General features: G+C 37.6%; 1 protein-coding gene across 1 annotated transcript; it reads left to right on the top strand.

Annotated features, from left to right (window-relative positions):
• The first annotated feature begins 3,571 nt into the window (after positions 1 to 3,571).
• Positions 3,572 to 25,202, top strand: LOC113231493 (fatty-acid amide hydrolase 2-like). The gene is made up of 12 exons (XM_026465818.1): positions 3,572 to 3,608; positions 4,173 to 4,440; positions 4,588 to 4,797; positions 5,709 to 5,894; positions 7,306 to 7,430; positions 9,339 to 9,428; positions 15,586 to 15,731; positions 17,273 to 17,355; positions 18,829 to 19,015; positions 19,768 to 19,890; positions 20,638 to 20,775; positions 21,482 to 25,202. The coding sequence occupies exons 1-12, from the start codon at positions 3,572 to 3,574 to the stop codon at positions 21,626 to 21,628; spliced, it is 1,740 nt and encodes a 579-aa protein (XP_026321603.1). The 3' UTR covers positions 21,629 to 25,202.
• Positions 25,203 to 25,208: the final 6 nt, after the last annotated feature.

Genomic DNA, 25,208 nt, shown 5'->3' with positions numbered 1-25,208 from the left:
GACTGTACCACCTCAGTCAACCGTGACCATGGGACCTGTAAAGGGCCGAAACGTCGGTTTGTTTGAAAAACCAAATATACGCGATTTAAATCCGGAAAAATAGTTTCATTTCCTATGTGTAACAATCGCGAAAACCTAAGAACTTCAACGTTTTAGCTTTTTCATATTCCTTTACATGTCACTACGTTTAAATAGGTTGACTTGGGACATTTTTTCGTGGTTTTTGTATTAGACCCGTCGTCCATTTATTTGTAAGTCAATGTGAATAGGATATACGTAGACAGGAACAAAGTAATTTTAATTGTACGCAAATATTTATTGAATTATAGTAAAATTAACAAAGTGACTGATACTTGATTAAAATAAAACAAATTTTTGCAACACCAACAACAAATTCATCGGCGACCACGCGGCGCACAAATCTAGTCCACGGCCATATCAAACCAATACACTGTAAAATCCCTTACAATGTTTTGATTTAACAGCGCTCATATGATTTCTCTAGGCCTAATCTGTACCTTGACATTTCAACTTTGGAGGTATTAGTGGTTTTTGAATGAGATATTAAAAACTAAAATACATTGTTAAGTTTTAAAATTTAGAAATTATTTTGACATACGAGGTTTTTATATTCGCGGAATGGGGGATAAGGAGTCGAAATAAAAAAACCAAATTATTTTTCCTTTTCAATATATTCACCTGCAAGACGAATACATTTTTCAGATCTTTCAATAAATTTATTTATACCCTCATAAAAAAATGATTGGTCTTTGTCTATAAAATACGCCGAAACTGCCTCCTTGACTTCATCATTGGTGGTAAATTTTTTACCCCGCAGCTCTTTTTTCATTTTTGGAAACAGGTAATAATCACTCGGGGCCAGGTCTGGGCTGTAGGGTGGGTGATCTAAAATATCGAAGCCCAACTTATGCAGGGCAGCCAACGCAACGCGGCTCTTGTGAACGGGCGCGTTGTCGTGCAAAAGCAACACACCTTTCGTGAATTTTCCCCGTCTTTTCTCCTTAATGGCTTCTTTAAGTCGCTCTAATATTGAAGCGTAGTATTCCCCGGTTATAGAAACACCTTTATCTTTATAGTCGATTAATAATATTCCTTCCGAGTCCCAAAAGACCGTTGCCATGATTTTCCCAGCTGACTGTGACACCTTAAACTTCTTAGGGGGTGTTGCGCCCTTTTTATGCCACTGCATGGAGTCTTGTTTCGACTCAGGTTCATAATGATGAACCCAAGTTTCGTCTCCAGTAACAATTCGACTCAATACATCATCCTTGTCTTCATTACAGAGGTCCAAAAATGCACGTGAACACTCGACGCGCTGTTGTTTTTGCGGCGGCGTGAGCATTCTCGGCACCCATCTTGCACTGACCTTAGTCATGCCAAGATGATCATGAAGAATTTTAAAAATGGTTGTATCTGATGCTCCAACCATTTCTGCGAGTTGTTTCTTCTTTAGTCGAGAATCTTCCAGTACAATTTTTTCAACTTTTTGGATAAGTTCTGGCGTGGTCACCTCGATGCTCCTGCCCGGCCTCGGATCGTCTTCAAGGGATTCCCTTCCTTGTTTAAATAAATTGTGCCACTTGTACACCATGGTTTTTCCTGGACAAGAGTCGCCGTAAACCAATGACATCTCATTCATTATGGTCGCAACTGATTTTCCTTGCTTTGTAAGGCAAAGAAGTTTTGACGTTGGCTCCGCCCAAATTTGTGAAACAAATATATGCCTGAAGTTCGCGTGACATGCGACAGGAGATGTTGAATTTTGCGCATTAAAAGTACCAAATTCGTTTTATCGGAATAACTCTAAAACTAAAGGGATTAAAAAAAATCCGTAGTGACAGTTGTCGATCATGCATAAATATAATTAATTATCTAATTTTTGTCGTAATAACCTGTAGCATTTCGAGGATAAATAAAAAAAATGTGAAAATTAGAGGTCATTAAAAATATAAAAATATACATATGAAAATCACGTTTTAGCTATCGAAGAAACTTTATTGTTTTATGTTTCTGATTAAACTGTGACTGGAATACAATGAATGAAAACCTTGGGAGTGACCACATTTTCATTAAAATAAGAATGAATTATTACGAATTGATTAAACCTACTAAGAAACGAAATATAAAAGAGGCTAATTGGGTAGAGTACAATAAATGTCTAGAAGCATCCCTTTCACATTTCTCGGAAGAGTGTAGCGTTCAAACGTTGTATAATACATTAATTGAACATATAAACAAAGCGGCAGATGACAATATACCAATGTATAAAATATGTAATAACCCATCTACAAATTTTAAATCGAAACCTTACTGGAGTTCAACACTTTCTAAAGAAGTAGCAATAAGAAGACTGGCCTTGAAGCAATTCAGAAAAAACCCTACACCCCAAAATCTAGAGATACTGGAGGAAAAAACTTTGAATGCGAGAAAGAAAATGTGTAAAGCTAGAACATGTAATTGGAATAAGTATTGTGATGCTATGGATGAATCCGTATCAGCTGCCGAGATGTGGCGAAGAATGCGCTGGATTAAAGGATATAAAACCCCAAAATCGAATGTCTCCTTACAGAAGAAAAAAGAATTGCTACAGAGTCTAGCCCCCGATTATGTTACCCCGCCAGCGCCTGTGATAAAATCAGAAAATATACAACTTGAATCTCAATTTACGTTACAGGAACTGTATAATTGCTTAAAAAAGAAAGATTCCGCGCCTGGCGATGACGGGATAACATACTCTATGATATATAATTTACCATCAATCGGAAAAATGATCTTGCTGAAACTATATAATGAAATTTTGCGTACGGGAGAGCTGCCATATCAATGGAGGGACATAGTCGTTGTTACTATACCGAAAGCGGGAAATATACCCGGATGTGCGCCTAAAATAAGACCGATATCTTTGATGTCATGCTTATGTAAAATTTTTCACTCAATGATAGGGAAACGTATGGAATGGTTTATAGAGAGGAATAATGTGCTATCAAAATTTACGTACGGTTTTAGGCGAGGACAGTCCACCCACGACTGTTTAACTCAGTTAATAACACAAGTTCAAATAGGCTTCACAAAACAGCAATCAACGATCGCCTGCTTTTTGGATATAGAAGATGCGTACAACAATTTAATGATTGAAAGTCTAATTAAAACTCTTGATAATTTATCCATAGGCAAAAGGATATGCCAATATTTTTGGAACTTTCTAAGTGAACGGAGACTTAAGGTGAAGGATGAGTTAGGTACGGTCATACGATTTACTTGTAGAGGACTGGCCCAAGGAGACCCCATCTCCCCCTTACTTTTTAATTTAGCGACAGGTACATTAGGACAAAAGATTAGCGACGTCTCTTTTTGTCAATATGCCGATGATTTCGTGTTATATTCATGTAAAAAGAATATAAACGATAGTAAAGCCAACATTCAAAATGCTATCCATAACTTCACGCTAGGAGTAAATGAACTCGGTCTAAGAATCTCAACGGTAAAAAGCAAATATTGTATTTTTAGTAGGGGGCATAAAAGGCATCACATAAGCTTAGAGATAAACAACATGTCTTTGAACCAAGTAGATTGTTACAAATATTTGGGTATGTGGCTGGATAAGTCACTCTGTTGGGGAAAACATATCAATGAAACTATAGGAAAAACTTTAAAACATTTAAACATATGTAAAGTACTGGCCGGGTCTGGATGGGGTCTACATCCAAAGCATCTACGACGAATTTATATTTCAATAATTAGAAGCAGAATAGACTATGGTTGTTTCCTATATGATAATGCGGCGAAAACACACTTAAGCAAGTTAGATAGACTACAAAACCGGGCTATGAGAATTATTGGAGGGTTTATCAAAAGCACTCCAATACATACAATGGAAAGCGAGCTTTGCATCGTTCCTCTGCATATAAGAAGAAAATACTTGGCATACAAATATTGTCTCAAAATGTTATCGTTGACAGCTAATATTAATGTAACTTTACTAGCCAAAATTAACACTCTTTGCTCAAATCAATATTGGAGAAATAAGAAAAAGCCTCTATTAGCTATTGTATATGAGGAAGTCAAAGAAGAACGGGTGAGCTCTTCGTCACCTTTGGAAATGTTTAGGTTAAATACATGGATAACTAATATAAACTTAAATAATATTGTAGTGCTAGAATTAGAGTCAGTCAAGAATAAAAAGAGAGATTTAGATTTAAATACTGTCAAGTTCGACATACAATTAGAACTAGAAGAAAAGTATCTAGAATCACAGGTTATGTATACAGATGGAGCAAAGAGTGTTAATGGTGGAGGCGCAGCGTTCTACGTTCCAACGAACAAGAAAAAGGGCACAATGCGATTTAGTAAATGTTTCAAAACTTCACCCATAATGTGCATCATGTCATCAGAGCTCATTGCTATATCAGAAGCTCTATCGTATGTAATGAATACTAATAGTCATAATATAGTCATTTGTACTGATAGCAAGAGTGCTCTACAACATTTAATTCGTTGTGTTCAAGGACATCGCGGTACACCAATAGCATATACGATCATAGCTAAAATACAAGAACTTGTTTACAGAAATGTACAACTGAAGTTGCAGTGGATACCATCTCATGTTGGACTAAAGGGGAATGAGGAGGCTGACATTCTAGCTAAGCGTGGAATAACAGAAGGACAAGAGATGAATATACTTCCATGCTACTCAGAATTTCTCTTCAAATATAAGTTGAAATGTGCTCAAATGTGGGATGAATATTTCGATATGAGATCGAGAGAAAAAGGCATCTGGTATCGCACAATTCAGTGTCAGCCTCCTCGTATACCTTGGTTTACAGAGTGTGGCTATGGAAGGAAAATACTAGTAATAGCACTAAGAATAAGAACCGGACACATTCCATTAAACAGTTTTGCATTTTTAATGAAGAAACATAATTCTCCAAATTGTGAACTATGCGGAGTTGTGGAGGATGCATATCACCTGTTAATGGAATGTGTCCGGTACGAGCAACAGAGGGCGGCGTTGATGAGAGACCTGCAGATTAACCGATTATCCGTAGGTGCTGTTAATTGTGTGTTAAGCAACCCCCATACGGAACGGGCAAAAAAAATACTATTATTCATTAAATCGGCTCTACAGCAGCGTCACCCGGATTTGTAAAGTTTAGGTTAAGTTACGATGAAACTGTCATGTACTTTGTATAAAAGTTTCTAAATAAATAAAGATTAAAAAAAAAAAAAAAATGTTTCTGATTAATGTCTATGCTTGAATATATCGTGTAGTTACTCATACAATATTTTATTTTTAACTTTAAAGTGGATATACCCCACTAAAATCAAATCGAAGATTAGGATTTTTTCCTCTGCTCCCTCTTAACGAGGGAAAAAAAAATTATTCGTTTTTCAATAGAAATAACTTCCTTTCGAAAGTGAAATTAAAATGACTAGATAGATTTGTTTTTATGTTATTAACCTCTAAAATTATAAAAAAATCGAAAAATCCTTTACGCAGCTTTTTATAAAAATGCTATTTTTGATGTTACAGTGTTTTGGTTTGACATACCATAGACAAAAAATTATGTTATAATGTCATTGACTTATGTATAAAGTCTAGTAAATTTCGTATTAGACTATGATAGATTTAAAAAAGCGGAAATATTATAATAAAAAGGAAATATATATTTATGTAATTTTTATTATAGTTTACGTTTCCCAGGCGTCCCATTCACGGCAAAGGAAAGTCACGCGGTGAAAGGTCTAGTGAATTCCCTGGGCATAATCGCGCGGCGCCACACGCGGGCTCCCGAAGACGCGGAATGTGTACGGCTCGTACGCGAAAAGGGCGCCATACCCGTCGCCATTACTAACGTGCCAGAGATTAACAAATGGTAAGTAGGTTGAATGAATGGTGATCGTCAGCATGTCTGGTCGCCTGTGACATCTAGGACTGAGTGCATATTCAAGAATTGCTACCTATTGCGTTTATATTTTTTTAACTAATGTAGATAGAAAGCGTATACCTTTAATTCGTGAAAGTAGCATAAAGGTAGCAATTATTGGTAATTCATCTTCTGGAAAATCTGCTCCCTTCATGGTGAACAAAGTGGCGACCAGCCATCCTGATACCAGAATGCCTGGTCAATTATTTTTTAAATTTCTCCGAATATATCAAAGATAGCAAATAGGTAGCAATTCTTGAATATACACTCAGTGCCAGACAGATCAGCCATCCTGACGATCACGAATGATTGATATTTACACTAGTCACTTGTGGTATCATTATACTAAGCGACCTTTTGATAGACTCAGAAGATCAGTACAATGCATTTCGAGCTTTGCTGCGGCTGACCTGGCGGTATAGTGCGTCTGGCATGTATGCCAATAGAGTTGATGATTTTTTCGGGATAATACGAGACATTGGTCTTTTCTTATGAGAAAATTGAGCGATTCGGCCAATATTATTGTAAGAACAGTATACTATACGTGCAACTTTGTAAGCAAACACTCCATTTTTAAAATATAAATAATTTAATTATTTTCTTCATTAATTATAATAATTTTCAGTTAATAAAATTAAATTTAATTGTTATGTAATATAATAAGTAATGTTAAATTTATTAATGGGTGTATAAAGAAACATTTTATTTTGTTTATCATTTATATTTTATATATGTACATATATAAATGCTTCCTTGGCCGAACAAATACCATGCTGGACTGACACGCAGAGGTCGCGGCTTTGATTCCTGGGCCGGGAGAAATACTTGTATGGCCTACATTTATTTCTCTCGTGAGTTTGGGTATAATATGTACTTGTCTATGTGTGTCCGTGGCACCCGCGTTACAGGGTTTCCCTAGCGCGGGGCTATAAGTGTGCGCGTTATTATTGTTACTATTATTATTCGCCTAAAGTATGGTAAATATAAATAAAGAAATATTAGACAACATTACATACGTTGTTCTGATCCCAAAGTAAGTAACTAAAGCACCTGTGTTATTGAAATCGAAAACAACGACGGTACCACAAACAACCAGACCCGAGACAATATAAAAAAGTTTTCTACATTTATCCGGCCGGCATCGAACCTGAGACCTCAGAGATGACGATACCATGAAAACCGGTGTCCAAGCCACTCGACCACAAAGGTCATGTGGTACAATCCAATTATTGTTTGCATTTTTGTGAAATTAGTTACCTATTCCTCTCTTTCTTTCCTAATTGTATTTTTAAACAAGCGTGAAAAAGTTTACAAAACCTGTGGACCTTTTAAGTGTAATGTGTCCATCGTTCAATGGCAGGCAAGAAACCCGCAACATGCTGTACGGGCAGACAAATAACCCGTACCACACAGGCCGTACCACAGGGGGCTCCAGCGGCGGAGAAGCCGCCCTCGCTGCTGCGTTGGCCTCGCCCATCTCTTTATGTAAGTATTTATGGCTTACTGGCTGGTGCCCGTGACTTAGTTTGCGTAGAATGGGTACTTCGAGTAACCTGCTGTACTAGTTTTCATAGTTTTTTTGGTTCTCCGTACATACTTTCATGTTCTATAAAATAAATTTTGTAGCAGTTAAGGTCCTTGTGCAAGAGTTCGTTCATGGTAGTACTGTCACCTTACCTATTTCTGCCGCCAAGCAGTAATGTCAGCATTACTGCATTCCGGTTTTGAAGGGTAGGGGTGAAATTGGGAACGGATTTATTAAGCCAAAGGTTATTCATCCAATAGCCTAACGTCATCATCTATCATACAACAACAGATCTTTACAAATATTTGTAATCTTCGACTGACGACTTGCATATAGCAATAAATCATGCTAAAGATTCAGAAAGACAGATTCGTCTCACGATGAATTAGAATTGTAACAAAATCACATAACAGGCAACAACTCATTAGTTCCGTCACGCACCGCTAGATGGCATTGGCGTCGAAATAGCAAATTCTGCATAGCGGTGTTAAGATTTTCCCTCGCGGAATGACTACTGGCGGCGATGCGAACATGAAAGTAATCCGACTTACGACGCATCTAGCTCTGCTTCCTTGTTTGGAACTCCGCTTTAGATCGTTACCGTTGAACCTACTGCACTATGCTACGCTTCTAGCGCTGCTTCCTATTTGGTACTCCGCTTTAGAACGTAACAACACGTAGTTGTTGCACCCTGAGCCGCTTCCTAATTGGAACGTGCGTACGGGTCCTCGACTACGTGCCGATTAGGGGGAGTCCTTTCCCACTGCACCACCGACGTTGTACATACTATATATATTGTCAAATAAAATCACCATATTGGAAAAACCTGGTTTCCCTCTGTCACCCAATAAGAACATACAACAGAATGATTTTTTTTTCTAAGAAGCTTTCACGTGGTACAAGTTTGAAAAGCAACCATCTTGAAATGAAATTCGTATTATGACATCGTAGCTAACAACTTTAATGGATGGCTCATATTTTTGCGAAAAAATGTTATTAACCGACTTCAAAAAAGGACGAGGTTCTCAAGTCGACTGTATGTTTTTTTTTGTATGTATGTTACGCGATAACTCCGGTATTTATGAACCGATTTTCATGTTTTTTTTTTGTTGGAAAGGGGGTAGTTCCATAGTGGTCCCATTTCATTTTGAAGAAAATCATCCACCTCGAAGGGTGGCTGTTCACGCATGAAGATTCATTTTTATAAATAGCTCCTAACTTTAATTTAGGAGCAATTACTTTAATGGTTGCTATTTCTCCAATTCAAGGCGTTTTTCTCTCAATATACTTTGAGTAGTGAGAACCGATTTTTATTATCTCCAGTATCAAGTCCTGTATAGTAGCGAACTAGGGGATATTTCAATAAAACTTAGCAAATAGACGTAATTCCACGTACTTTTGAGGTCGGTTTTTTTAGTACTCTGTACTGAGATTATTTTACATTAGAATGACAGTTCCATGAATAGTAGCAGTAGAGCTTGCCTATTTCAAATGTGAGCATTAGTGCGTTCTGGTTTTCAAGGGTAGGTGAAATTACAGGCACATGGAACTTGTCAACTTATGTCTCAGGGTTATGGGTGAAATGCGTGTGTCTCAGATCTTTGCGATTTCAAGCTCTGTGCGGCAGTGTTAACAGTTATGTAAAGGCGTGTCGCTTACCACTAGGCGTACGGCTTGTACGTCCCGTCACTTCGTATCAGAAATTTAAAAAATTGCAATATTTTGGGTGTTTTCAAGTCGGAGGCTGAGATGGAGGTCAAATTCGCGCTTTTTATATCATTAAAGAAAGTAATTATTGAAATAACGCAAAAGAAATAACTCGCGAGGAAGTTAAATGATTGACAACAGCTTAATTATTTGTGTTTCAGGTTCCGACATCGGTGGTTCAACTCGCATGCCTGCGTTTTACTGCGGACTGTATGCGTTAAATCCCACTGCTGGATATACTAGCCTTAAAGGTAACAAAACATTAAAACACATCGACGTGCTTGTACATACCTACTTCTCCCGCCAAACAGTAAATTGAGCATTGCTGCGTTCCGGATTTGAAGGCGCTCAGTAAATTGAGCATTACTGCTTTCCTAATTTGAAGGCTCAGATGAAGTTACAGGCACATGGGACTCATCTACTTTATATTTCAGGCTGACGGGTGCAGTGGTAGTACTTCCCATATTGTCTCGATCTTTGCTATTTAAAACTTTGAGCGACACTAAACTGTAACGATTTTCACACATTATTTTATTTTAAAATCGACTAAACCAAAATACTAAATAAAAAAATATATACCATATCCCGCGTTCTAGATCCAATTACGCTCTAAACTCCCCAATTTTGCGCTTATGCAGAGAGTATAATGCAATTAATACTGATACTTTTAATGACACGTATAACATTCATTCCGATATTGAAGGGTAAGTGCTGGGGTGGGGTGCTGGTGGAATTGCAGGTACATGAGACTTGTCAACTTATGTCTCAGGGTGACGGGCGCAGTGACAGTGCCCCTCAGGGGGCCTACCACAACCTCTTAAAACAATAATACTTTAAACTTACATTGATTTCGTATCATAACGCGCTTGAAGTAAGCTTATTGTAATGTTAAAACTATGATGTTTTATTAGCAGCTTTGTGACTATTCATTCACTCAGTTCGTATTATGACGCTACTTTAATATTAAAGTAATATTGCTCTTATGTCAAATTTAGCAATCTTAAAATAGTTCCACGGATGCAATGGAAACAATATTATTTTCAGTTTTATTGTCTTAATGTTGATTTGTAATGATTAAAAGTTAAGTTGAACTTATGTATTTACGTATATTTCTTCAATATTTTGTTTATTTTTTATTTAATAGGACATAGTAAATAATTTTTCATTGAAAAGAATAGGCGATGTTTATTTCGTAAAATTATAACAGCGCCATCTATATGCTCCTTGGCGAAACTAACAGTTGACACTATTTTTATAGACTATAGGTCCGAATTCACAACGTGACTATCAAGACTCGGCTTGTTTTATTTATTTTTCTTCATGACAATGCGGAATAATTATTGAAAACAACGTAATTTTAATAGATTTTATTATTACATATTTTTCTTAACAGTCAAAATTCTCTGAATGTAAATAACATAAAGTACTTAAACATTATAATACGATAAGACGATTCGGAACATCAAAAAAGAAAGAGATGGCATTATATAGTTCACATAGCGTTATCTCTTTCCTATTTTTAGTAAGGAATAGATAATATTGGGAAATCATTCGTTCTTTCAATCAGATTTGCAATTATACTTCACTTGGTTGACAGGTTTGTCATGGTATGAATATGAGTAATATTATAATAAGCTTAGTTTAAGCTTACATTGAAATAAGATTGTTTTTGGAAAGGTTATGGTAGGCCCCCAGATCCTTGCGATTTAAAGCTCTGAATGGCACTGCAACTGCTATGGAGAGACGTGTCTTTTTCCATCAGGCGCACGACTTGTTCATCCCGTCACTTGGTGTCATGAAAGAAAATTGAGTTTGTCTTCAACCGGCCAGCATGGCGGAACATGGCTTTAAACTTTTTCTTTGAAGGGACCCGTGCCGTGCAGTAGGACGTAATAACAAAGAGCTTTGTTTTACTACATTAACATGACAATATATATATATGTATATAGCCTTAAATTGTTATTTATTTTCATGTAAATTTTTCTGTAGTTACATTTATTCTATAGATACAAAGATATGAATCGCAGCTTAGGTTGTTTTTATTAAGACCTTATATTTTTGACACATCTCGAGTTGCTCCCATAAAAGTATGATATGTATAATGGACGTCGGGTCCGCGCTAAAAAGTGTCCGCACTTGTAAAGCTGGGTATCCACTTGCGCAGCCTCGTGGCGAGCTGCCTCGTCGTGAGCGTGCCGCGGGCCGCGGAAACTACATGCGTCTCCACTTGAGCATCACATTTATCGTCGAGTGCGGCATGCCTCAACCCGAGCCACGATTTTCTCAATTCCTCGTCGACCACCATGGTTAACGCACGTAAAGTCGCTGCAGCATTAGTAGTAATTAGTCACTACAAAAGGAAGCAACAGAATAAACGGAAACATCGATGGTGGATTAAGGAAATATATCGTCAGCGAAATGTTCATGCAAATCAATTGTTGTCAGATATGACCTTTGAAGGCGTAGAAGAAACTATTAAAAATTTTACCAGAATGAATTCTGAAACCTTTGAAGATCTATGTATCAAACTTGAACCAATAATTGGAAAAAAAGATACATCGTTCCGCAAAGCAATCACAACAAGAGAAAGACTGGCGATCACCCTGAGGTTTTTGGCAAGTGGTGATTCGTTTGTTAGTTTGCAATACCTTTTTAGAGTGTCAAAGCAATCTATTAAAGCTAAGTATCTACTAAAGCGAAGTAATTTTTTTTTTTAACTTCCGAAACGGTTAGTTGCATTTTGTTGGCTATTATTTTCCATGCATCTTCTTTTAATTGCTTATTATAATGATGCGGTGAACTTGGATCCCATAAATGTCGGTAATTTTCATACAATTTTATTAATTCGAAACATTTCTCGTTGTCCATTTTGCCGCGTACCGAGCCCGTCTCCACTGAACGCACGCCTCACACTGAGGCGTCTTTGAGCATGACCATTTACCGACACGATTTGGCTCGCCGCGCGGCCGCCTCGTTTGGTTCAAGTCGCGGCAAGCCTCGACTCGCGGCACGTCTCCACTAGATCTGCCTCGGGCCGAGGCAGCCGCTCGGCCCGAGGCTGCCTCAAATGGATACCCAGCTTAAGGCGCTAAAATCGTATACAGAGCGCGACACTCCGCTTTAGTCTTCATTTGTTCTACTGACAGCGCGATACTGCGATGACATTACAATTTAAATTTCGAATAGGTTGACTTGGGACATTTTTTTCGTGGTTTTCGTATTAGACCCGTCGTCCATTTATTTGTAAGTCAATGTATGTATAGTTTAAATTGAAAGCTATAATTATATTGCCATGATGATACTCGTGTTATATTAAATATTCCATTTCAATATAAGATCTACCCCTTCATTGGTTAAAGAATGAGGTTTCTTAAAGGTTGTTAAGTCTGAAGATCAATTAGATAGGTAACGTATAGTCCGTTTGTAATGTTTTTGAATGTCTTTACACTTTACATAATCTGCACATGTTTTGTATATGTTTTATAGATATCAATGCATGCGAAGTGTAGGTAATAAAATGAATATTAGTATATCACAACAAATAAGTTATCATCAATTTGAATTATGATATTTTTATTTTGATAATGTACAGGTAAGGCACAATAAAAGCTTAAATACTAGAAAGTAAAACTAACATTTTTAAATTACATTATAATTTTTAGTCATAAATAAAATTGGGTCCTTGCGGCAAAGTGCCCAAGATGCTGGCAGCGTTCCCCTTTTGTGTGGCTATGCTCATGCGTTGGGCAAAGTACCTGCCGGCCCTTGGGTTTCCACAGTCTATTAATTTATTGGATAAAATTTTGTACAGATGAAGGGCACCGGGACCCCACGGGCCATGGGTTTCGAAAGGCTGTAAATAGGTAGCCGGAGCCGAGATCCTGGTACTTATTACTTTTTATTAAATAAAAATTTAAAGTGCTCTTAACCCACTACTGACTTTTTTTTGGTCTGTTTGTTTATAAGGCTTCAATAATTTATGTCATTGTGGATAACTCATGGATAGCTAATTTGATCTAAGTTATTTAATACAAATATTGTTCTTTGTAAGATGTATTTAGTTAGCTGTTGTCAATTCTTAATATAAAAATAAAAAATCTCTAATTAGAATAAATTTAATCATCGATCGGTTAAAGTATAGGTAGCTTAAATGTTTTGTCTGACTGCAAAACGTGACACATGTTGCGTGGTCAGCAATTAAGTTCACGTTAATTTTAATTGCACTTACTACATCATTTTTATCCAGGACACCGAACAATAACCATGTCTCTATAAAACAAAGTTATTTTACTTTGTCGTGTCGTGTACTTTTTTAATAATATGAAGAAATTGAAATTCGAAGAACACTATCATAAGGAGCGTTATGATTTAACATAAGGGAAGGTGAAGCAAGACGAGTTAACATTATAAAAGATAGCCAAAAAGGAGCGCACGATCGATTCAGGGCAATTCCCGCCTATAGAGTACAGATTATATATAGCCTGGGTCACCTATCAGTATTGCGTCATGCAGCACCACATCATCGAGGATCACATTACGCCGCGACATGGGTCAACGTGACCCGCTTTCGCACGCCACAGCATAGTTACTTTGTAATGTAAGTTATATCATTCTTTATTTTTGACGGTGAAGTGGAGTTATCTTTTTAACCGACTTTAAAAAAGTAAGATTTTTTTTGTATGCATGTTACGCGATTACTTCGACAATTTTGCACCGATTTTGATGATTTCGATAGATTTACTTTCATGTAAGAATCAATATATTGTATTAGAAGAAAAAATCAGGACAACAGAAGTTGGTCATATATAAAATATTTTTCATACGAAATGAATATAATTGACATTCTTCGATGCAGATAGATTAAGTTTCATGTAATGATCATTTTATTGTTTTGGAAGAAACAATCGGGACAGAATCAGGAACAGAAAAATACAGGACTCTCAAAAACAGATCGATTGCCTGTTACTAAGAATCTGAAAATGCAAATGACGTAAAACAAAGGCCAAAGAACTGCCTTTGTAAATTACCGAGAAGAAAAGGCCCATGTGGCCCGCGTCAGCAGTCACGCGGATGTCGCACACGTTTGGCAAATTCAGCATATCACGTGTCAAGTAGCGACACCGGAAAGAGGTGTCACTGACAATTACTTCACTCGCACGTCGCACATAATTCGCAGCTTTAGAATTAAAGTGACCCAATACAAAATTCCAACTTTTTGACTTTGTGACATTTTTACATTATTTACTCCTAAAGTACTAAGGCAATGTTCTTGTTAGTCCTGCAAAATGTACGGAAATTATGATTATGAACGAAAATTCATTTCTACGTCATTTTTTCGCCAATACGTCAGTGGTGACGTGTAGTATTTGCAGATACATGTTCAGCAGTAAATGTGGCGTTCACATACCGGAGTGGAATTTAAAATTTAAGGACAAAAAATCATATTCGCTATATGATTTTTTGTCCTTATGTTTTAAATTCCACTCCGGATCTGTGCCATTCGAGCTTTAAAGTGTCAGCTCCAGATTAACACTCATATGAACAATGCTTTTTAAAGTCGTTTTACGGTATAAACTCATTTTGTTAAATTTTTTAATTAGGTCACTTATTATAAAGGTGCGATATACCATTGGTGACTTTTTTCATAGATAAGTAAATTACACTCGATATCGTCATATTGATTAAACTACTCATTCGTAAAGCAGATTCCTTTTTTTATAATACATGCATATCCAAACAGTTGCAGTGTCATTCAGAGCTTTAAATCTTGGGGGGACTGCCACTGTGCCCGTCACCCTGTGACAAGTTTACAAGTCCTTGTAATTTCACCAGCAACCTTACCCTTCCAAACCGGAACGCAGTAATGCTCACATTTACTGCATGACGGCAGAAATAGTTAAAGTGACAAAGCTACTGCTACAAAAATTTCCCTCAGAAAAATTAATAAGAAATTCGAGGTATTGGCCTTTGCAAATAAACATTTGTCATATATTTATCATTTACAACATTTATTTCAAATATTATATAAATATCAAAACAACCTGAACGTCAGTGTGTTAATTTTAAGACAGTTAAGTTGTACGGCAACCTATAAAAGTTGCAGCGCCACTCAGAGCTTTAATTGCAAACGCCTAAGGGACATTGCCACTGCGTCGCACACCCTGTGACATAAAGTTGGCAAACCGGGTACCCTTCAAAGCGGAAACACAGTTACAGCTATGCATTTTTTCTCTTTTGAACCCCTTGAAGTGTACATATTTTTCTTTTGAACTGTAAAAAAAAGGGTACCTCAGAGGTGGTCCCATTTAAATTTGAAGACAACATTCCACCTCTCAAAGTGGCAAACAAGGGGATGAACGATTTTTTTTAGTACTCTGTATTGATATTATTAATGACGACTTTTTCCAGGATCTGCCCTCCGTTCGGGTTTGGAGCCAACGATGGCCTCCATCGGTTTCGTGAGCAAGCATTGCGAGGACCTGGCGCCGCTCACCAAGATCGTACTAGCAGACAATGCTAAGGAGTTTGACTTCGAACGAAAAATTAACGTTAAGGTATGTTCTTAACATATTGTTTTTATAATATTCGAACAATCAGACGGCCCATATGATGAAAAATGATTACAGTGTATAATAACACTTTTTTAGTTATTAAAAAAAATCAAAATAATATAACATTATATGTATGTGTATATACAGGCTGTAAATTTGATACGGCGCAGCAAGGCCAGCTAACTTAATCGTTGTAGTTACAGGAAAACGGTTCTATAAGACTATCCATGAATTTTGAAGATATATTAATTGGCATTCACAGGTTTTAAAAAATGGTATAGTCAGCAAGATAAAAGGCAATTTTTACAAAACTTTTTTTATGCCATTCATTTATATCCGGTCTCTGGTAAGGATCAACAGTCTCAATGGGACCAACTGAGGTAAGAGTACTTGAAATGTCAGAAATCTCAAGAAACCTTTTACCATACATTTTAAATGAAAAGTTTTTGTTAGAAACGAAACTGGCCACTACTCTACAAATAAGACTTAAGTAAAACCAAATTATAATCACATCACTATTTTTTAAATTTGGAACACCTTTGTTTTGTTTTGTTAATAGAGAATTGTCACTTTTAAGACGATTTTGAACCAAAATGTTCTCAAGGTGGAAACAAATTAATAGGAACACATGGTTTTTTTTTTTCATATCAAATGGCCACCGCGCAGCCTTGAACCCTTGCTTTTTTTCTTTGGGGCTGTGTAAAAAATGAAATTTATAAATAAAATACAACAGTGTTCAAAAATTGAAAGACGCACTTGCAGCAATTTACAATGAAATCCATGCGAGTAGAATTTCAGCCGCTTCTTGCTCTTTGCGGACGAGAACGAATTGATGCATTCGTCAAGGCGGCAATCTCAAGCTCAAAATCAATTATTTTGCTTTTTGTTATTGTTTTTATTTTGAAATACATAATACGTTGTCAATTTGTTAATTTCCTTAACTACCTAGAATTAAGAACAGATTACTAAATATGTCCCTACAAAAAGTATGGTGAAAAGTTTTTTGCGATTTCTGACATTTCGAGTACCTTTGCCTCAATTGGTTCCATAGAAACTATTGATCCTCACCAGAGACCGGATCGAACGACGTAAAAAAAGATTTGTAAAAATTCCCTTTTATCTTGCTGACTGTACCATTTTTTCAAAATCTGTGAATGCCAATCAAAATTCATATCTTTACAGATTAGATTATATTTTTTAGTTTATTTATTTAAACTTTATTGTACAATACACTGAAGTACAAATGGCGGACTTAATGCCATAAGGCATTCTCTACCAGTCAACCATTGGGCCAAACAGAAAAAAAAAGACAATAGGTTGGTGCTACACTTAAACAAGAAGAAATAGAAATACTAGAAAACTAATCGATATGTTGACTGAAAACTCAGACCAGAAAAGTATATATTTTTAAAGTTTATAATGGTATGTGACAATCGTAAAACCACAATTAGTATAAAACATCACAATTTGTTGGCTCTGTGTCGGTTTTTTTTTTTTTTTCAAATAATAATTTTGAAGTTGGAAATAAAATTTTATTTTTTCAGGACGTCAAATTCTTCTACACAGAATCCGCCCAAGACTTGCGAGTGGGTCCCGTATGTAAAGATCTAAGGAAGGCTATGTCAGAGTAAGTTGTTATCTTGTACCTTTTTATGACTAATAAAACTTTAATATAATAATTTTTTACCGTTTTAAACCATTTATTTACCACACACAATAATACAAAACAGAATATAATAATATTATCGGAAGTGCGTGGAAGGAACCGGTTCGGTTTAATCCCTATTGTTGTGTGACACGCGGCACTTTTTTCAGCCTGGTCTTGTTAACTCATTGTTTTTCTAACATAAACCAATTCATTTAAACCACCGTCACAATAAACATCGAATATTAATGATTCCAACTGTTGTAATTATTCCAATATCATTTAATATATTAATAAAATAAACAAAAATTATACAAAATAAGAAATTATTACATATATTATGACTGTGACGTACGACTAATTTACATTTAATGAACAAATAATAATAATAGTAATATTGTATTATGACTATTGGGTACGTAATACTCTCATCTTAATATCTGTATATAACTTTGTTTTATTATTATTATTAGTTTTCTTTATTAACAAATATTATGGATGAATGTATAGATAAATTAAACGAATTATGATTAAGAAATCTAAAAGAGAAAAAAAAAAGAAAGAAGAAAATTTTATTTGGCTACCATTTTGAATCCGCCATCTTTTTTTAAGCCTCAGGGCTTAAAGCGTAAAAAGAGAGGAGTTATAAGTTCCATCCTTTGTCTGTATATCAGTGGGCCTGTATGTCGGTCTGTGGCAGCGTAGCTCCCAAACGGATGGACTTTTCTTATTTTAAAGTCGTTTTTTATTTAAAGCTTAATTTAATCGGGATGGTTTTAAGCAATCTTTTTTTTATGGTTCCAAGTAGCGGGACGAACAAGACATGCAGTGCCACTCTGAGCTTTAACCCAAAGTCCTATGTGGGCCTGTAATGTAAAGAACGTACTACGTTATTTGACAAAATTTTAATGAGATAGAAAATTACACAAACAATGCTTATGTGCACTATCAGCGCCCGTTGAAGTGAATATTCAAAAATACCTTTCGGTGGCCTAGGTTTTTTTGTAATATCACGTGATGGGACGTACAAGTTGTGTGCCTGGTGGTAAGCTACACCCTGTCCATAACAGTTGCAGTGCCACTTCTGAATGCAGCTTTAAAACGCAAAGTTCTGGGGGGTACTGCCACTGCGCCTGTCACCCAGGGACATAAGTTGACAAGTCCCGAGACTGGTGGCTGGTGATGCTGGATTCTCGACAACAGACTTCTTGTTTATTTGAATTTAATAAATATTTTTTACTTCAAGTGGAATTTGTACAGTTGTCATGCGCTGTAGTTTTTCAAAATTACATGCTTATTTTATCTAGTTTCTGAACAGTACAATTAAGTCAAACATGTATATAGAAAAATATAACCTACATTCCACTTATGCCATTCCAATGGGGGATGCGAATTTATCTTTACATTGTTGTTTATAGTATTTTAAGCTAAAATTTATGCTGTAATTTCTTCCAGAGTAATAAAGAAACTAACAGAAGAAGCGCCATCGACAGACAAAGTGCCGATGGCGTACTACCACGAAGGTTTCGACCACATGTTCTCGATTTGGAAGCATGGTATGTCCAAGGAGGCGGACAGCTTCCCGAAGATGCTAGCTAACAACAACGGAGAGGCAAAAGCATTTGTCGAACTCGGCAAGAAGGTAATTTGTAATGTTTTGTCTGCAAGAGTTCAACATGGTTCAATGCTGTGTTTATGGTTGTTTAAAGCGTTTGCCGCGAAGATGACGAAAGAATTTAGAGAGTGAATGTGTTTGGAAACATCGGAAGAGGTGGACCTTATCGTACATACCTCGATCAGATTAGGGATGTCCTTAACAAACTTGTAGCAATGAGGTCACCTATTTTAAAATAAGCAGTTAAATACGCTTTTCAATTTAAGCGTAGGCGTTGGTCAGTTCAACACTCAACAATTTGATTTTTACAACGTGATTATGTATCAAGTTCCGCCATCTATGTTTCCTAAACAAATTGATTCGTCTATTTGAATAATAATTTTATAAATAAAAATAAAACTCGTGTTTTACAAATAAACTTACGTAACTTAAAACCATCAGTGGTCTACTCTTACTTTTTAACATAAAAGTCTATTCGCTTAAACGATTTTCTAAACGATTTTTAAACTTCAAACTAAAAAGCGTTTAAAAAGGCATGCGTTTATTAAAAAAAAACAATGTTTTAACGTTTAAAAAATAGGAGTTTTTCCCATCTCCGTTTGTACTCTTTTACTACTGCCTATTTGTGATATTTTAGGAAAAAATTTTAGTGTGGGTAACACCACTTTTGCGCTGATAGCCTCAATTCCAAGTTACGTGCATTTGAGTATGTTCAGTATCAATAACCTGCATGTTGTAAAAGGTTCACAACCTTATATTTATTATTCATGTGTTTTTAGTTAATCGGACAATCGCAGTTCACGATGGCGGCGATTATGAAGCTGTTTGACGACCAAGTACTACCGCAGGTTAACGCGGAGTGGGCCGAGAAGCTGACAAACGATTTGAAGAACGACCTCATTGTAAGACTGAAAAATAATTGCAAATTTTAGCACTATTCCTTGTTGAAACTTAAAATTTTTCTATATCGAATCTGGAAAAGTAAGACATCTAAAGCGCAATTAGAAAATATATTTTTAAAATAAAATATTTTAATTATTAATACAAAGATCGAACACTCAGAAAAAATTCCTTCGATCCGGTTGGATTCGAACCGACGTCTTCTTGCATACCGTGCCAGACGCTATACCAACTAAGCCACGGAACGAACCAACGGACCTCACGAATTTTTCTATGTGCTTGCGTCGTGTTTTTTGTACTTGGTCTTTCAACGACTTTTTAGTCGTAGCGCCATCTATGAGAAATCTATTACAGATTTATCACCCAGTTAGTACCTTTACAGCTACCAGTCCTGGCGAGAGATGTCGCTATTCACTGTATTAATGAAATTTTTATTGAATTGATATTCAATTATTTTTTGTGAAATTACTCCACTAGTTTGTTATAATTATTAATACAAAGATCGAACACTCAGAAAAAACACTCAGAAAAAATTCCTTCGATCCGGTCGGATTCGAACCGACGTCTTCTTGCATACCGTGCCAGACGCTATACCAACTAAGCCACGGAATCGTGGCGCGACCGAAGCGCTTGGGCCGACCTCGGTACACTTGGCGGTAGGCACTTATTAACTTGAACGAGTGACAGAACCCTGCCTGTAGAGATATAAAGACGGGCCAAAGTATATTGCAGCACGGGTTTCTTTGCAGAAAACCCTGGGTACGGACGGGGTACTGCTGTTCCCGAGCGCCCCCCGCCCCGCGCCGTATCACTACTCGCTGCTGCTGCGTCCCTTCAGCTTCGCCTACTGGGGCGTCTTCAACGCGTTGCACTGCCCCGCTGCACAGGTAATACATACAATATGTTCTATTTTATATTTATTTGATTTAGAATGGATAGCCAACAACAATACATTACAATACAATGCGTCAGTAGCAGTAGAGCCTTTACGTATTTCTGGTTCACAACCAGTAATGTGTTGCGTCTGTCTGCGTTCCCGTTTTGAAGGGTAAGAGCGCTGGTTAAATTACAGGCGCAGGAACTTGGCAACTTTACTTATGTCTCTGGGAGGCCTTTGCACAGCAGTGGGACAATATAGGCTCTTAAAAAAAGTCGAAAATTTATTAAAATAGGACAGGTGAGACTATCATTTTTGCATTCTGCCTGCCTGCTTCCGTGGCCGAACGGTTACTGTGCAAGAGGTCCCGGGTTCGATTCCCGGGCCGGCAGAAATATTTGTATGGTCTACATTTATTTCTCTCGCGAGTTTGGGTGTAATTTATGTTGTCTATGTGTGTGTTCATGGCACCCGCGATACAGGGTTTCCCTAGTGCGGGGCTATGAGTGCGTGCGTTATTATTATTATTCTAAAATAGCAACGATTTTTGAGGTTTTGCGGATAATTGACACGACCATAACGTGCAAAGCAAAAATGGCGGACTGAGCTCAAGGATGTGGAACTCCACGTACTGTTGGCACACGTGCTATGCCCGCTAAGCTCTTCTACTGTATTTATTGTTCTGTGTATTTATATGTAATTTTTTTTCTCATCAGGTCCCTCTCGGCCTAAATAGCGACGGCATTCCCCTGGGCTTACAAGTGGTAGCGGCTCCGAAGCAAGAGGCCTTGTGCTTAGCTGTGGCCGACCACCTCGGCAAAACCTTCGGAGGATATGTGCCCCCATGTCAGATATACTCATAAAATATGTTACAATACGCATCCTACGTTGAATCAACATCAAAATTAACTGAATGGTCAAACTAACTAGAAGTGACTACATGTTTAAAGTTTCACAAAACACACATTTCTTCTGTTCTGCGTTAAGGCATGAAGCCGTTTAGTCGGTACACCATGAGTTTCTCGACTACTTTTCCTAAAACCGCTAGCAGGTCTATTGACCTATATGACTTAGTTTGTGTGACATAGGTATTCTTCCGAAGGATGGTCACTTGTAACGTTTTCCATTGCTTCGGGAGCTGTGCCAGCTGTAAGCTCTTGTTAGCCAGTGCCAACACGACTTTCTTGGATTGCCTTTGTTGGACAGGACTTGGCATGTCTCTTTCGGTTCTTCTGAGGATCACGTTTTCTTGCTTCGGCTTTGCTAAGGAAAATTTCCACGCCTCGCCACTGTTAATTACTGAAAATAAGGCATACTCGTATTCCGTCGAGTGTTTTGAGTGTGTTTGTTTATGTTGTAGCTCATAACTGTCGACTGTGAAAGTGTTAAATTGTAACGCGATGCTGTTGTTCTAATCATTTGTAGTGCTATCATTGACCTCGCTACTTCTTTGTTTATAACAATATGCATTATTTAAGAGTTCTTGGACTTTTAAATTTTTGTTGGTGACTTCATTAATTTGTCCATGGGAAGTTTGTTTATTTTTATTTCTACCTTGTTAGTTTCTGTGTGGCGATAATTAAGCTTCTTATTTGGCGTGGTCGGTCCCTCCAGGACTCCGGAATTCCGAAGGTTACAGCCATTTGAGGAAACTGGAGCTGACAGTGTTGTCGACGTATAAAAAAAGACGTGTAGAAAACAGCAGCAGTGGTAGCGATGATTATGACAATGATCAACAAAAGTTGGGCGATTATATTTTTTCTTTTTCTTTGGGTTTTTTGTTTGTAGCCATTTTAAATGAATGACTTGATGAAGTCGATTTTTCTGGCTTGTCCCGACTGGCTGTTTCCTTGTAGGCGGACTGTGTTCTTCACATCGGGGTTGCCACTGTTATTTACCTATATATATTCTATATATTTATCTATAAAGGACCTGTGCTATGACGCAGGTGAAAGGGTGTTGTCACCGCTTGGCCATGATGATGTAAGGTACAAATTATTGAGTCATTGGTTGGTAAATGACAGGTTATATTTTGGTTAAGAAACTTATTTATTATTTGGTACATGCGTCTTTATGCTGATTTATAGTGTATGATAGTTACTTTTGCTTGCACTAAGACGTGCTTGAATGTCGAAAGGGGGTTTGACACATGACATTGGCGCGTCTGGTAGCTGCTACATTCTCTCAAAGGTTATTTACAGCCTCTGTGGTCGCTGTTGCTATCAGGTTTTTCTCCCTGTAGTTGTTGATTACCCAGGTTGTTTTTCCGAGCACGCCGTTAACCCATCCGCCCCATCCGGTGTTCTGGATATAGTTTCAGCCATATCCACGATCCGGTCGTCGAGCAACACCCTAGTGCACTTTGCAATTACCACTATAGGGTCATGGGGGGACATTTTCCCTTTGATCTCCTGGGCGGCGTCGTTGTCGCACGGTGCAGCACTTGCTTCCTCGAGTTTTACCTGATGCAGTCTGTCGTTACCCTCTTGTCGCTTTGATGACTGCCTTAAACTCGAGGAATACGTTGATTGAGTGGTTTTTGGGCTGCTTTTGTAGCGCTGCCATTGACCTCGGTACTTCCTTGTTTATATAATAGTGGCGTCTCTTTTGCGGGCGAGGTTGTGCGGCTGTAGGACGGAGGGCGCGCGGCGACCATGCTTCTGGTGCGATTAGTTGATTTTGAGGAAACTGGAGTTGGCGGTGTTGTAGATGTATAAAAATGACGTGAAGAAAATAGCAACAGTGATAGCGAGGAGTATGATAATTATCAGCAGAAGTTGAGCGATTATAGTTTTCTCTTTTTCTTTTTTACTAAGCGGGCAAACCCTTTGCACTGGGCAGACGACTTGTTGATTTTCTGCCGTGTTTGTTATTTCCTCAATGTGCAGAAAGTTGCTGCTATATCGTGGTCCACTATATGAGGCGGGCTGTGTTCTTCCAGACGCGGTTGTGTTCTTCCAGTCGCGGTGTGTTCTTCATCGTCGGATTGTTCTTCGTCGTCGGGTTGTGTTCGTCGTCGGCGGGGTCACCACTTTACCATGAGTTACATGGTATAAATAAAATATATAAGTTGTCGTTATTTGATGACTGTTTACTGGATACTGAATGAGGATTGACTGACTGAAGATTACATTTTGTATGAGCTACTTATACTAATTTGGTACGTGTGTTCTATGCTGATTCCAAGGCATGATTGTAACTTTTGCTTGCACTAAGACGTGCCTGAATGTCGGAAGAGGGTTAGACATTCTGGCACGTCTGTGGCTGGTACACGAGGCTTTACACTTGTGCGGTGTGTCTAGCAATGGCGTCTTTTACCCTTTTGTTCAGTATTTTGTCTATTATTATAATAATAATACAAGACACTGTTAACACTAATTGTGCCACCATCAAATTTCCATTTATCTGTGACTGCATTAGTAATATGTTCTTGATTTGGTCCGCCTCGTCTTGCTGGAGTGCGTTGTCTGTGTTGTAGGTGATCTGATCCTTCGACGTATACTGTCCCATTTTTGGTTGCTGGAGGTCCGGAGAAAGTGTCGTCTTGATGGTAGCGGATGGTTTGTAGACCGTGATCTGTTTTTCGTCGTTTATATACGAAAAGTCCATGTGAAAGCCCGTTGCAAACCGATATTTATTGTTGAATTCTTTTCTCCGTAGGTATTAATTTTTGTACCATTTGCTGCGTATAGCTTATAAACAGAGTTTATCGTTTGTTTTGCAGAACATCGATTTATACCAGATATTGTTGCTCCTGTATCAACTAAAAATCGGATGCCACTATTCCGATCGAAAATAGTCAGGCGGTTTGATGGATGAATAGCACAGAGTTCTGCCGAGTTCCGTGCTGTGACTAGTTTCCCTGGTTCCAAGAACAGGGTTTAGTGCATTTGCGCGCCTGTTGACCATACTTATAATGATAAAAACATAGGCGATTATTATTGCGATTATAATGCTCTCGCGAAATTGACTTTACCATAGCGCAGGTGAAATGTGTTGGTTGTCACCACTTCGCCATGGTAGTTTGGTGGAGAATGATAGACGAGTCGTCGGTTGGTAAATGACTGACTGATTTATATTTTGTTTGAGCTACTTATTTATACTAATTTGGTCGCGTCTAGGTACTCGGCTTCTCGCGCTCAAAACGTCGTTTGATGATATGCGCCTTCTCAATTCGACTGGTGAGACCCGCTTGTGGGAGGTCAGCTGGACCTATTCGCAAACGTCACAGACATACAAGTCACAAAGTACCTCAATGCTAGTTTTCTTTTCCAGGCTCCTGGTTTATTTCTCCCTGAAGTGGTTTCCTCCACAGGGACTGCAATGGTTTTCTTTCCCCCTGTGATATGGCCGTATGTGCTCGAATCCCAGGCATTTCCCGTACTGCACTAAGAGGTCTTCTACCAGTTTCCTTTTGAAGGCTATGTAGAATTTTCCCGCCTC

The sequence above is a fragment of the Hyposmocoma kahamanoa genome, unplaced genomic scaffold (assembly GCF_003589595.1).
Source record: "Hyposmocoma kahamanoa isolate Upper Pololo Valley unplaced genomic scaffold, ASM358959v1 65, whole genome shotgun sequence".
Lineage (NCBI taxonomy): Eukaryota > Metazoa > Arthropoda > Insecta > Lepidoptera > Cosmopterigidae > Hyposmocoma > Hyposmocoma kahamanoa.
This window is presented reverse-complemented; position numbering and strand designations above follow the sequence as displayed.